General features: G+C 42.3%; 1 protein-coding gene across 4 annotated transcripts in view; it reads left to right on the top strand.

Moving 5' to 3' along the window:
• trpm3 (transient receptor potential cation channel, subfamily M, member 3) overlaps nt 1–14,279 on the top strand; it is a 128,269-nt gene that overhangs the window by 82,872 nt on the left and 31,118 nt on the right. For all 4 annotated transcript variants that reach the window (XM_041041802.1, XM_041041801.1, XM_041041804.1 and 1 more), the window contains exons 7-9: nt 3,218–3,392; nt 3,935–4,058; nt 13,188–13,260. In XM_041041802.1, coding sequence (XP_040897736.1) covers nt 3,218–3,392; nt 3,935–4,058; nt 13,188–13,260 — 372 coding nt within the window. The remainder of the gene's footprint in view (nt 1–3,217; nt 3,393–3,934; nt 4,059–13,187; nt 13,261–14,279) is intronic.

The raw sequence follows: 14,279 nt of genomic DNA, 5'->3' as shown, positions 1-14,279 counted from the left end.
CACAGAGAGACAAGGAGAAAGAAAGGGAGCGTAAGGGATTGAAAATTGTGTTATCTGATACATTGGGGTGTGTAAATGGTTCATGGATACAGTCTGTGCAGGAAAAGGGGTGGGAAGGCCAACTTAATGCATTATGAGAGACAGTTCAGCTGAATAACTCAGTAAAGTATAGAAAGAAATGGGGAGAAGAAAACATACAGGGGCAGTCTGCTCAGTGTTGCACATTGGTGGGGTAAACACTGTGAACTCACTAAATTCTCTTTAACACATTAACTTTCTGGCTATGGGTTTTCATTTTCATCTAGAACAATGGGTTCTAGATCAGAAAGTGCCGACTCATGTAAACACACTATGTGTATTGAAGTACTTAAGTTTTACCTAATATAAAGGGGGAGTTCCGACAAAGAAATCCACCCGCACAAATGAAACTAGAGACCAAATTGTGATGGGATCACACCCGCCTGCCAATATGTTGACGTTCTAGCCCATGAGTACTCATTATTCATGAGTCGGACCACATCCATCTTCAAATTCAGCCTCCAACTTCTCACCTGTAAATTCTTGTGACTATATCTTGCAAAGTTATGATGCTATCACTGTGACAGAATCTGTCCACAGACAGACAAACATATAAACACCTTCCACGGAGCTCAGAATGTGGTAATTCCTGCTGCAGCAGGTGTTTCCAGGACCACATTTTGCCATGATGGCACACACAGACTCACAAGGTGAAAACAATACCAGCCACACTGTTGCAGCTGGTAATGACTACAGAGTACTCATAGGTCCGAATGTCGACACTGGTGTGATTGTAATACAACACAGTTTCTAGTTTGACTTCATATGATAGAGTGGACAGGAACGATTGCAGCTGGAATAATGACACACACACACACATGAAGACTCACAAGGTGAAAACAATACCAGCCATGCTATTGCCATTGGACTCTCAAATTTCTAACAATAAAAGGATTACTTTAGTAAATTTCAACCACTTGAGTAAAATTGCAAGTCCAGTAGATGCAGCAGTTGGCAGAGCACCAACACTGGTAGGTTTAAGGCCTCAGTTCCCACACAAGCCTCCAGGAAGAGGACTGGAGTGTGTGGCAGTTTTGTAGAGGTGGCCCCAATCGAAATTCAGGTCACATTATGTCCATTGAGCCAGAAAACCTTTTTTTTCCCCCCTGTGCATACATTATAAAACAATGTTGTAAAACTAAATTATACTAAAAGTTTCCTGGGCATCATACATGGAGAGATTTCTTATTAAATTATCACAATTTGAACCACAAGTTCTAATAAAATTTAAAAGCAATAAGAACTGAGTCAAAATATGATTTTGGTGCCATTATTGGTATCCACAGTTGGAAGCAGGAGAAACCTTTTCGGTGTATCCACTGGCTGGACAGCTTTAATTAGAATGAATAGGCCACCATGTTTGGTTCCCCCATTCATGTTTTAGTGCATCCACATTCCCACAGTAATAAATACAGTGGTTCAAGCTTTTGCTAATTAGAAAAAAACATCTGTGAATTGGAGGTGGAAAGCCATCCTAAAATATGCCCGCTGTTTTCGGGTAATCGGTTGTGTGTGTGTGTGTGTGTGTGTGTGTGTGTGTGTGTGTGTGTGTGTGTGTGTGTGTGTGTGTGTGTGTGTGTGTGTGTGTGTGTGTGTGTGTGTGTGTGTGTGAAAAGGCAGAATTTTCTCCCACCAATTAGCCATGACACAGCTGTGCTTTCCTCTCCTCATCTGCTCCTCGGTGGGTTTCAGTTGAACAATAATCTGCTTTAGATACTGCGGCGTTGCCTCCAAAGCTCACTAGTCATCAATATCAATGCTTGATCCGACACAACAGCAGACTCACACACACATACACACATGCATGTAACAACCAAAGTAGATATCCAAAAAGAAATGGAAGAATCAGACACAAAATGCAAGTCATTAGTCTGCTTCTCTCTCACATTCTGCCCTGCTGATGTATGGTCGTGTGATGTATTGTGGCACAGTGACGTGTTACCTCTTTGAAGTAGGCAAGGCCCCGAAAATATTCTCCTTATGTAACTGTCCCTATTGCAGGGCCGCACGAGGCTGTGTGAGGCAAAGCGTAATGGTGGTGGGTATGTTTCTGAATGTGTGCGTGTGCTTGTGTTTGTGCGAGTGTGTACATACAGTATGTAAGCGCGCATTTGTTCGTGCTCGTCTGCCTGCGTGTCTGAGAGACAGACTATGCTTTCTCCTCCGTGAATTATGCAGGCCAGGATGAGCGTGCAGGGCGGGGAAGATCCGGCAGTTACACAGCTTTTGAATTAGAAGAGTCAAAATACCCGACTGAAAACACAACCACGTGAAACAGAGTGGGAGGGAGAGGATGAGAATGAAGTGGCTGTGAAAAGAAAAAACTGTAGAGGGGAAGACAGGATGTGAGACAGAGAGTGGGAAAGGACAGGGAGAAGGGCTTAAGAAAAGGATTGGAGTGAGAGCACTAAAAGAGGAACGAACATAGGGTGGCAAGAGTGAATGAGGCTCTGGAGTTTACAGGGTTCACGGTGTCTAAATTTGATGTTTAGTGGTATAAAGAGAAACAGAATTCAGAAAAAGAAACCAGAAGCCAGGATGAGACGAACAAGAACAAGCCAGGAAATTCCTTTGAGTGTTCGGCAACAATTTTCATCCATAGTACCTTCAATGGTACGTAGTCTCACTGCATGAAGAAAAAACCCACCTGCTAATTATGCATAATTTCCCTAAATAGCCTGTGATTAGCAGGCAAGGAGCCATTTTTGTGTGGAACAGTGGGGGATTTATCAGTGAAACGCTCTCTCTCTCTCACACACACACACACACATGCCACAGGAACACAGCACGAAGCTCAAAGTGGGCTGGTTATTTTTGGTACATGTGCTTTAAAAAAAAAAAACCCTCTCTACCATAATTAGAAAGTATACAGTGTCTTGACAATAGAGTCGTGAGACATCACAGGTCTCACATTTACACCTTGTCGGTAACAAATTTGGACTGAATTTTCTATTTATGAATCAAGTATTGCTGATGTAATGAAGCCTGTTCACTGACTCTCCTCTCTTTTTTCTTTTTCTATCTTTAACTTTTCCTTCTCCACTTTTCTGTCCCTTTTCTGTACTGTTCATCACCTCGTTTCCTCTGCACAATCACTCCGTCACCCTGTGTCTCCTGCGCCCATTCTGTTTATGTGCAGGTATTGGTCAGGGTGTGCCCGTGGTGGCTCTGATTGTAGAGGGAGGTCCTAATGTGATCTCCATAGTGCTGGAGTACCTCAGGGACACTCCTCCAGTCCCTGTGGTGGTGTGCGACGGCAGCGGCAGAGCCTCGGACATCTTGGCCTTTGGACACAAATACTCTGAGGAGGGAGGGTATGCACTCACATGTGCACATTATGCTGTGTACATACACAGAATACACATTTTATCCAGTGTGGAAAATCAGTTATGCTGTGGAAATGTTCCTCCTAAGGTTGTAGTCAGTTCCTTAGATCAAACAGTTTCATATATACTTAATGCTATGTACTTCTGCAGCTGTGCATTTTTGAAGGAACATCTGGTGTTAGGATAAGAACATGAAGCAATGCAATGTCCTGATGCAGTACTTCTACTCCTAATAACACACAAGTAAACATTTTTGTTTGTATTATATTTCTCATGTGATACATAGTTAATTCAGAGTTGTTTTCACAGCTTCACTTATCCAGATGCAGGGAAACTTGCAGAATCAAATCTCACCAAGGACTCAGAGACAGTACTGCTGAGAGTCCCAGTCAACCTTGGTTTCACTTACTGCCAAACAAATCTAATTTGCTTGCTTCCCCCCTCACTGTTTTTCTTCTCCGTACCTCTACCTGACCCCTTCCTGACACTCTCATGTCTTCTTTTTTCTCCACACCTCTCTGCCTCTGCAGCATAATTAATGAGTCTCTAAGAGACCAGTTGCTGGTGACCATCCAGAAGACATTCACCTACAGCCGCACACAGGCCCAACATCTGTTCATCATCCTCATGGAGTGCATGAAGAAGAAGGAGCTGGTGAGTGTCACTTTCATACACGTCCGCATACACATGCCAGAAAACACATATGTACATACATATATTTGCACATGCATAGTTATTGCATTTCTGCATTTGCAGATGCAGAAAGAACAAGCATATAAACAATACATACACAAAACACTGAGGCACAGGCAGGCTCACACAGACAGAGGCAGACACTCACACAAACAAACCATTAAACCACTAATAACAGCAGTATCACCATTAAGCTTTGAGGTTTCTGCTGTATATCGAAGCCCAAAAATGAAAAACACATGAAGGAGGAACAAATGGATTTGTCAAATGGAGCTTGCTCATCATGAAACTTTTATTGAAGCAATTATTACTCCATCTTTTATGTATGACATGTAATGTTAAGTGGATGTAAATGTATTCAGATGAAGTTCGGGACCAAATGGCCTCCACCTTGAGAGTCTTTGGCAAGACGCACAGCTTGTCGAGCATGGCTGTCACACACGTGCCTCTCCCCCTGGGGAGGAGTTTGTGTGTGTGCGTGTGTGTGTGGGTGTATGTGTGCTAATCATGGCACATTCGATCACAGTTGCAGGGGGTGTGATGTTTTGTTACCACAGTCAACAACGTGGTACACACACTGTGTTTGAAAGCGTGCACCACAGCAGTGCAAACAGTGTAGGTGTGCCCACACACAACCTTACACTCACTCACAAAGTAACATTTAACATGTCCTCTGTGATGCAGACAAGCAGCTTTTCTTGTACTGTGGTTCTGCAGCAATGTTAATTTATTTACTGCTTGGTTGCTCTTGCCTCAGTTCACTATGAACATGGTGTACTGTGTCTTTCGAAAGGGAGGAGAATATTTGTCAGATTGGTGACTATTGGTGCTGCTGGCTGCCAGTGACATTTTGCTAATAAATTTGTAATTAGTAGCCTACACACACACACACACACACACACGCACACACACACAGCCCAACACACACACACACTCAGCCAGGTATTTTATCATGTGATAGTCCTTCCTTTTTGTAAAAATACTGTAGGTTAAATCATTTCATTATTTGTTTTAGTTATAATAATCCTAATGCACACAAAGTCACACAAAGAAATAAAAAGCTTGTGCACTCACAAACCACACACATAGTACACGTCATATTTTTTTCAGGCAGCCCAGCCTTGGTCACGGTTGTGCAGCGTGTAAGTGGATTGATTGCGTCCTCAGTGGGGTTCCAGTGGCTGACTGATGCTCACACTGATGGATCCTCTGAACACAATACACCAGAGCAGAACAATGGGATGTGAATCATTCGGCAGAGGCAGCTGTAGAGGCCAGATAATCTGATGATGCCTCGCTCTGAACTTATAAAAAAAAAAAAAAAAAAAAACACAAGTGTTACCACTGCCATACTGAAACTGAGAAAATAATTGTATTTTGGCAACATCACTGAAGTCCACAAACCCTGTTTCACATTGGCATTAATATCTGAATCTGTATTTTACACACCAGTTAGGTTTTTTTCTTTTTTTTTCTTTTGATAATCCATTTACTTCCAAAGGAACAAAATGTACTCCTCTTCATCCACAATTCACATTCTGATATGGGCAGAAAACTACATATGTTTGTTAGGAGGGAATTTAAACTAGTTTTTCCTTTTAAAAGACAGTCTTCCTAATCTCTCTCAGGACCGTCACATTAAAAAAAAAATCCAGTTTGAACAAATTCAGACAAAATCAGCAAAATCGTATCTGTGCTTGAAATGTTACTGGTAGTGACTTACTGGCAAAAGTACCAAGGATGACTATGTTAAAAAGTATAGGTCATCAGACGTGGTTGTACAGTTGACGTTGCTCCACTCTGTTGTTGTTGTTGTATAGTAGGTGCTTCTTACAAAGCTTTGCTGGCTTGTGCCCTCCATTTCTTTTTTCTATGTTTATTTTACAGATAGATCAATAGGGCAGTCCAATAGGTGAAGCTAATAGTTCATTTTAAGAGCTCCCTCTGCTGGGCCACAGGGAAGTCTACTGCAAATATGTATTTTTCCCATGTTTGATTTCCAATAAACAGTAGCCTTATTCTCTACAGCACTCTTCAAGTTGAAGTAGAGGGGCAATACAGCTTGTGTATAAACTGTAATTGATACTTCTCTGTGATCGTAGATAGCAGAGTAAAGAAGTAAGACATAAATCCAGCAGTGGGATAGGTGTTCCTATCAAGGACACTGTACTTCCTACTCTATGTATGAATGCCAAAAGAAATACTCATCTTTGGCTCATAACCCTAACAATGCCATAAAAAAATTTAGCGATGACATAAAACTTTGATAACATACTCCCTTATAATGTATTCAGTAGAAGTAATCCACCTCCTTGTATGTCTTCCATAAAAAGTCAGGCTCTTCTCAGCGGACACATACTGTAATCATTAGTGCCCATGCACCATGCGGAGAGTCTCAAGAAGCCAAAGCTGATTATGGTTGTTTGAGAAAGAGAGAGAGAGATAGATGTCTCATCTCTCTGCCGTTTGGCACCTTTCTCTCTCTCTCACTGAGGTGATTTCACCAGCTTCCTATTCATCAAGCTGATAGGCATCACAGGGGTTCCCTCTTGCTCACACTCAGAAAGCCACACAGGGTGTATGTGAGGTTGGAGGAGTGTAACTGTGAAGGAAAAAAGGAAAATGAGAATAAGAAAAAGAGAGAGTTGCCATTGTTCCATGCAAAGCCTGAAACACTTAGTCATGGCTTGGCTCCAAAAAAATTGACCAAACACATTTCCCTTTGTCATTAACTTACTTTATTTGAGAAACATGTAAACAAGTATGGCTCATCAGCGAAAGTGGAATCAGTCAGAAGATCAGGAGTCCTTCAAAACACCTGTTTCAGACCTGTGGTGAACAGTGTGTTTCATTTTGCTCTGGGAAGTTTCTTCTTTGCTAGTTCACGAACCTGACACAACCTTTGAGATGAGGCCGAAAGGAATCTCCCCAGGTGTAATAATTGGTGGCGGCAATATTTACTTTGGAGATGAGAAATGACAGACATTTATTCTGTCACCATGTGGGAACTTAATGCCGTATCACTTGTTCTACAATCCTGCTCATGTTGCTTTACAGATCATGGACAAGCTGATAATGAGACAACTCAAATATAAAAAGCAAAACAATGAAACCAAATCAAACAAGCATTTAAAAAAAAAGTAGAAAATTAAAAATGAAACCAATAATTTAAAAGCAATAAGAAATAATTAAAATAATAGCCATACAACATTGTAAACCAAGTTAAAAATTTTGTTAATTTAGTTAATACGTTTTTGTTTTAAGTTTTTGTTCAGCTGTTCTCCGATCCTCAGGCTGACCCCTCCAGCAGCTCAGAGCATTAAAACTAAAATCTGTGTCTGGAAACATGTCAGACAAGTAGGCTGAGACATTCATAAAGTTTTTGATCAAGAAGTGCTTTGAAGGCAAACAGAAGAATCAATGTGGAAACTGGCAAAACTTTAAAAGAGGTGTAATGTGTTTTCTCTTCTTGATGGTACAATGAAACCATATGAGCTTCTATAGTACCTGTCCCATAGTGCCATGGTGATTATAGAAACCTGTGTTTACACTTTTATACCAAAGCCAAGTAGTGTCAAGCCCGTGTTAACACCCAGGTCAGGAGCTGGGTCACAAGCCCAGGTTGGCTAAGACGTGTTGACCCATCAACACTAGCACCTAATGAGGGTTTATCCTGGGTCGGTGCATCTGTCTGTGTATGGGAGTGTATGAGAGAGAGGGAGTGTGTGTGTTTGACTCTGTGCCAGTGCACCTGTGCTTTCATTTTTCTGGCTCTGAAGCAGGAAAGCCAAAGAGTAGGAGGAAAAGAGAAAGACCAAAGATGACTGGCAGGGATAATATACAGCCTTTTTCACATATGAACTCCAGACAATGTCTGGACATGATTCTCTGGACATTGCCCTTTCACACAGCAGAAGATTATCTGTGTGAAATGTGTTCTCACCTGCTTGAAATAGTTTGTTTCAGGCGAGGGGTGGCGGCTGGGTAGAGCGAGCAGGAGGCAGGATAGAAATATCATCAACATGCCCACTCGCTCGCTGTGAATTCTCCAGACAATGACCTGCTCTATTCACACATCTGCTCAATTGGACATTGCATAGATTTTGCACTAGGGAGCTGGCAGGGTAAAGTCCGTTTAATGTCCGGTTCAGCTAATTTGGACATTTTCTTTCACACATACAGCTCCTCCGGGTGACGTTTAGAGAAGTTCAGGGATGCAGTGCATGTGTGAAAGCAGCTTATGAAGAGAGGAAGTGAATTGTGCGTCTGCTTAAGAGGGCGAAAGGGTAAAGGAGGAAAAACAACAAAAAAAGGCTTCTTCCTTATTTTCAGCAGGTTGGTTTATTCATGTAGACAATTAGAGCTTCAGCTGTTTCCCTGTTGCATCTGTTGTGATTTGCAGTGTGGACCCAAACACAGACACAGACTTTGGAGTAGAGGAATGAAGAGGATTTATTGAAAGGGTGGCAGGGAATGGAGGTGGAATTTGCAGGGAGGTAGCCAGCTGAGGCAGAAGGGCCGTGAGCAATGGCAAGACTGATTGGGGCAGGGTGAATGGATGAGGGAGAATGGCATAGGCAGGCTGGAGGTAACAAGTGGTCGTGGATTGGAGAGCAGGTAAGCAGGTGAGCAATGATCCTGGGGCACAGGAAAGAGGGATAACGATTAACTTGGAACGCAACACGAGGACATAATTCACTAAGAGCACTGGAACCACTGTAGCTGAAGCAGCAATCTGATGAAAAGTGAGTGAAGAACCAGAGTAGATGTACTGCAGGATAATGAACCTGATGCAAGGCAGGTGTGTGTAATCAGCATGGAGCAAGGAGAGTCAGGGAAGGAGCGCCAATGCCACTCTACGAATACACAGAGAAACAGACAACTGAGCTCAGGAGACACAGGGGAAGGGAGAACACAAGGAAAAGTAAGGGAAAACTAAAGGCACGGCTGCAGCCGTGACAGCTTCATTTATTGTACTCAGTGCTGTTTATGTATTTATATCTAGAGGCAAAAAACCCACAATCCTTAATGGGTGCACATTGAAATGTATTATTTGTGTTTTACGTTTTTAATCTTTGTCATTTCATGATGCCACATGACAGATTTTTACCATTAATACAATGCTGTTACTGTCAGGGTTGTGGGTAATAGTACAGGTATTGTGGACCCAAATGCAGACGCAAAGACAGGCTGATGCAGTAAAGTAGTCTTTAATAAATGAAAACAAGCTAACAGGCAGACAGTTGGACAAGATGGCAGGCAGGCAAGCAAGCAAGCACACCTGTTCCTAGGTGTGTGGATGGGTCAGTTAGGTGAATAAGAACAGGGAGGAAAGTCTGAGGACAGCAAGACTGGGGATATGAGGGGAGAAACATGGCCTGAGAGCAGTGAGAAGAGGTAGGAGACAAAGGCTGAGGAGAACAGAGAGGCAGATCGTGACAGTTAGACAGTAAATTATAAAACTGAGAAGTGCTCACTGCTGCTACAAACAATACTCCCAATTATCTGTTTAATGCTCTCATTGGGTTTAATTTAACAGTGTGCTGGCTCATGTCCCAGTAAAAAAGAATCCTCTTCTGATAGATGATAGATAATTAGGTTCCAAGTCAGAAAGAGAAGGGAGGGGAGATAATTGCAAAGCTAATCAATGAATAATGTGCAAACTCTTGAGTTTTACAGATGAGTAACAGATGTTTAGTATATAGATCATATGTTAAATACATGCAATGAAAAGGAATAGCAAAAGAAAGCATAGGCCACACTTGTATCAATGGGTCTAGATGATGAGGGTAATTATCTTCTTCATATATGCGCAACACTTATCTTGTTTCTTTTATCGCTCCTACACAAAGGTGGAGCAACTTCGTGTGAATGTCAAACAAGCACTCTGAACAGACCACAGGCTGTGTGAGAATCGGTGCATTTAGATATAATCAGCACCTCGCATGCAGCTCTCTTTTGCTAAAAATGTATGAATCCAATTCTAGGTCTAATTAAAAGGAAAGTGCCTCTTTCTCCCTCCCCCTCCCTCTCCTTAGATCCCTCACTCTTCCTCTGTGGGTGGGGGGGGGGGGGGTTGACTGTCCTGGTATCTCCCAGCTTGGTATGAATAATTGAGCATAGAATAGTCCTTATATGTTTAATTCGGATTAAATATTGAAGAGGAACCACCAGCCCACAATGTTCCTCCACCTCCCTGACAAGAGAAACTAAGAACGAGTAGGAGGAAGACGAGGAGAGCGAAAGAGTGACTTAAATGGACCATGAGAGGGAGAGGGAGGTAGGGTGGAAGGGAGGGACAGATGGAGGGAAAGAGGGAGGGTGGGAGGAAATGAGACAAGAAGTAGGAGAAAGGAAAAAACATTGTGCTTTGAAGAGCAAATATGAAAATGAGGTACAGTAGAGAGTTTGGGCCACAAACAGAGAAATCTGTTAGGAGAGCAACTTTTCTTTGGTTGATTATCAGCAGTTTCATGAAGAATTTCCCTCTTCCCTCTGTTTTGTCTGTCATGCTGAAAACTGCTGGTTTATGGTTCATCCAAGAAAATAATAGATACACATCTAAATATTTTATGTTCAAATTCACAAAGATGAAAGCATTAACAGGGTTTCTATCAGATCTGAGCTGCTGGCGTTGCTATATATGTATAGTTTGTAGAAGATGCTTTGGAAACCTCTGTGAACTGTACAAGTGTGTGTGTGAGTGTGTGTGTGAGTGTATGTGCGCCATGTGTCTTGCATGTACATGTAGCAGCATCAGCAGGGTCTTTGCCTGCTAAATGAAGATGAATGTTTTGCAATCAGCTTCGCTCACTGCAGCGTGAAGAGCAGTTTTCTGATCCTTTAAGCGTGTAGCTTAGCGTCTCTGAAGATGTGGGAATCCTCCAGCAGAAGCCAGTCACACTGAGAAAGATAGCACTGCCTCTCCCCTTTTCATTTCTTGTATCTGTCTTCAATTTGTCAACACTAAATCTCCCTCCTTCTGTCTTCCTTAACTTTACACATGCTTCTTCTTTCGTGCTGTCTCACGTCTATCCTCATGATCCCTGCCGCCACTCGTCTCCCTCTTCCTAGCGTTCCCACTCTTTTCCTCTCCCCTGTATTCTTGTCAACAGAGAGATGGAGTGTGACAGACATGAATCAGTGCCCTGTCTCTTGTATTTTGACCCCTGAGGTGTCAGTGTAGAAGCAGAGGGATGTCAGGAATGCATTCAGCTTTTTAAGAAATTTCTGTATTAACCAAGCGCATCTGTCATCAACGTTTCAAAAAACGAAGAGTACAGCAGATGGATGAGTTTATGCCATGAGTAAACAAAAACCAGAAGAGCTGTTTTGTTAAACTTGTTTGCTCACAGTAAGTACTCAAGAGGACTTTTGCTTGTACGAGATGATGAAAACAGATGTCTGTGTACCTTCGCACACGCTTATTGATGACTCTCCCTGGGATCCTTGCGATTAAATTAGCAGCCTTGCGTTGTCATAGAGGTTGTGTTTTGCTCAGCCTCTGTATTGGAGAGCCCCTATGATAACAGGTAGAGCATATCCTCAGGGTCACCTTGGGGGTGTGTTTGGAGGAAGGGAAGGAGGAGGAAGAAGCAGAGAGGAAGCAGGCAAAGATGATGGGGGTAGGGGGTGGTGGGCGGCATGCCAGTGGGAGGTCGCTGTGAGATTAGTGGTTGGAGGTGAGGGTGGGCGGGGTGGGGGTGGATGGGGGTAGAAAGATGATGGATGGAAAGAAGAGTGTGGAGATGAAAGTGCAGAGGCCTGAAGGGAGAGGGGAAAGTAGAAACAATGGCGAACATCTTCTATAATCATCATCTTTCCTCTATCAGACCATCATCCATCTTCAGTCCTGAAGGTATCCAAGAGTCTTGTGTGTGTCTGTTTGTGTGTGTGAGGTGGAATGTGTGTAGGGGAACTCTCCATTCAGCTATAACGTTAACTACGGGATATGATGAAGAAGTGGCTGGAATAGAATCTGAAATTTGGCTCACATGTGAGCACACGCTTAAAAATTATAGTTGCTGCTCTCAGACACACACACACACACACACACACAGACGTACAAACACAACCACACACACTATAACTAAAGGAGCCAACAAGTCATCAGCATATTGTGTACAAAAGATGAATGGGCCAACATAATAGATACTGTAAATCATCAGTGCGAACTGAATTACTTTTGTGTATTTAGATTGTGTGAAAAGTGAGAGAGGGATAGAGGAGAAAGAGGAGGGTTAGCTTACAACATTGCAGCACTGCCCAAGGGAAAGCAGCAGCAGCAAAGCCCGCAGATTCCCCGAGCTTCACGAAATGAAGCCATTTAGAAGGGGGAGATGGGAAGAGAGATGGGGCTGCAGGGAAGAGAGGGAGGTGGGAGGAGATGGATGGGTGGATGGAAGGATTAGAGGAATAGCTCGTCGGGCATTCAGAACACGCATTCTCCTGTACGTGGCTCCCACAAGGTGCCCTTCACACGTGCACACATGTGAGCATGTATGCCCACACACGTATGTTAACACCATGCTTGATATATATATATATATATGACAGAAAAAAAAGAAGAGTCCAGAAAAGCTGCCCCATTTCTCAGATTTCACTCTCAGTGGACTTTGGCTTTCATCCATTGCACCATTAGTTCATCTCACTCTGGATATATAAAACACGGTTGGGTGGGTCGGGGGTGGGACATGAGCACTTTTACAAATCTGTGAAAAAAAAAAAAAAAAAAGATAAATAAATAAATAAAAAGACACGACAGACTACAAAGATAAAGCCCTAAACTGGCCTCAGAGTAAAATATTCTCCTTAAAGCCTAATCCAAAAAAATGTTAGACACAGCAAAAGAACAAAATGATCTTTGGAATTGGAGAGCACCATTAGTTCATATTCCTTTAATCTCCCCCTTTGTCACGTTTTTGCTCTCATTCCCTATGTTATAAACCTCGATGCATTCAACCAAACAACATTAAAATGACTCAAGAAAAACGGTTTCAATCGGTTTTGCTTGTGTAGAATTAATGAACCTTTCTCTCACTCTTTCTCTCTCTCTCTCTCTCTCTCTCTCTCTCTTTCATTCTCTCTCAGATAACAGTTTTCCGGATGGGGTCAGAGGGTCATCAGGACATTGACCTTGCCATCCTCACTGCATTACTCAAAGGTGGGTGTGTGCATTTATGTGTTGTGTGCTGGAGCATGAGTATACTGTAAGTGGCTTCCATTTCACTGCTACCCTCCAGCGATGTTGTTATTTGGTAGTTTCTGTACATGAAAGGAGGATGATATCCTTTTAGAAAGCACTCCTCTCACTGTCCCAGTTTAGGTGTATGTACAAAGTACACAAGTATGTTTTTATTTTTACAGTTCATAGCTGAGGAATAAAACATAAACATCTGGGCTTATTTTTTTCTCTCTTAAAGCTCCATTAAGCAATTTTTGATCACTGCGGGGCAGGAAGACGCAAATTTGCAGCGTTAAGTCTTGATATTATACCATCAAACATTTGCTTAGCTACAGATTTAACAGAAACAAAGTGATGTGGGTATAATTCTGGAGTCCTCTTATCCCTGAATTTCAAACATAAGTCCAGTTTTCACTGGTCTGGTTCACTAATTACCGACAAAAATATCTGAATTTTTTTGGCTTGCTAAATATTTGATTTTTTTTCCCAGCACGGCACAACATGTCATTTTTCCTCTTCTGTTTTTGTCTGGATTCCAACAATGACACATAACATTTTAATAAGTGAGCTTTAGGGGTGCTCGTAGACAGATACTTTTAGATTTGGAGAGACCCGGGCTAGCAGATTTCCCTTGTGTCCAGTCTTTGTGCTGAGCTAATCTAACCAGCTGCTGCCTTTAGCTATGTGCTTATTATACAGTCAGGGCAAGAAAGCACATAAGTGCATTTCACAAAACATCAAACTGTTTCCTTTAAATGTGAGGAGGCTGTGGCTCTAGTGGCAAACCAGTTGCCAGTATTAAAGTCATTTCAGACAAGCCTGCAGTGAATTCAGGTTTCCAACTTGGTATGCTAATAAAAGCCTGATATAAAAACACCTGCAGAATAATCCATTAGCGTGAACACAGCTGCTCATTAACTCTGTGGCCAGAGACAAAAAATTAGAGGAAGACACTTACAGTCACCAATGAATTATGGAATTATGGTGCCAACTCTTTT

Source organism: Toxotes jaculatrix, chromosome 7 (genome assembly GCF_017976425.1).
Source record: "Toxotes jaculatrix isolate fToxJac2 chromosome 7, fToxJac2.pri, whole genome shotgun sequence".
Taxonomy (NCBI): domain Eukaryota; kingdom Metazoa; phylum Chordata; class Actinopteri; family Toxotidae; genus Toxotes; species Toxotes jaculatrix.
Note: the sequence above shows the minus strand (reverse complement) of the source record. Positions and strands in the feature narration are given on the sequence as shown.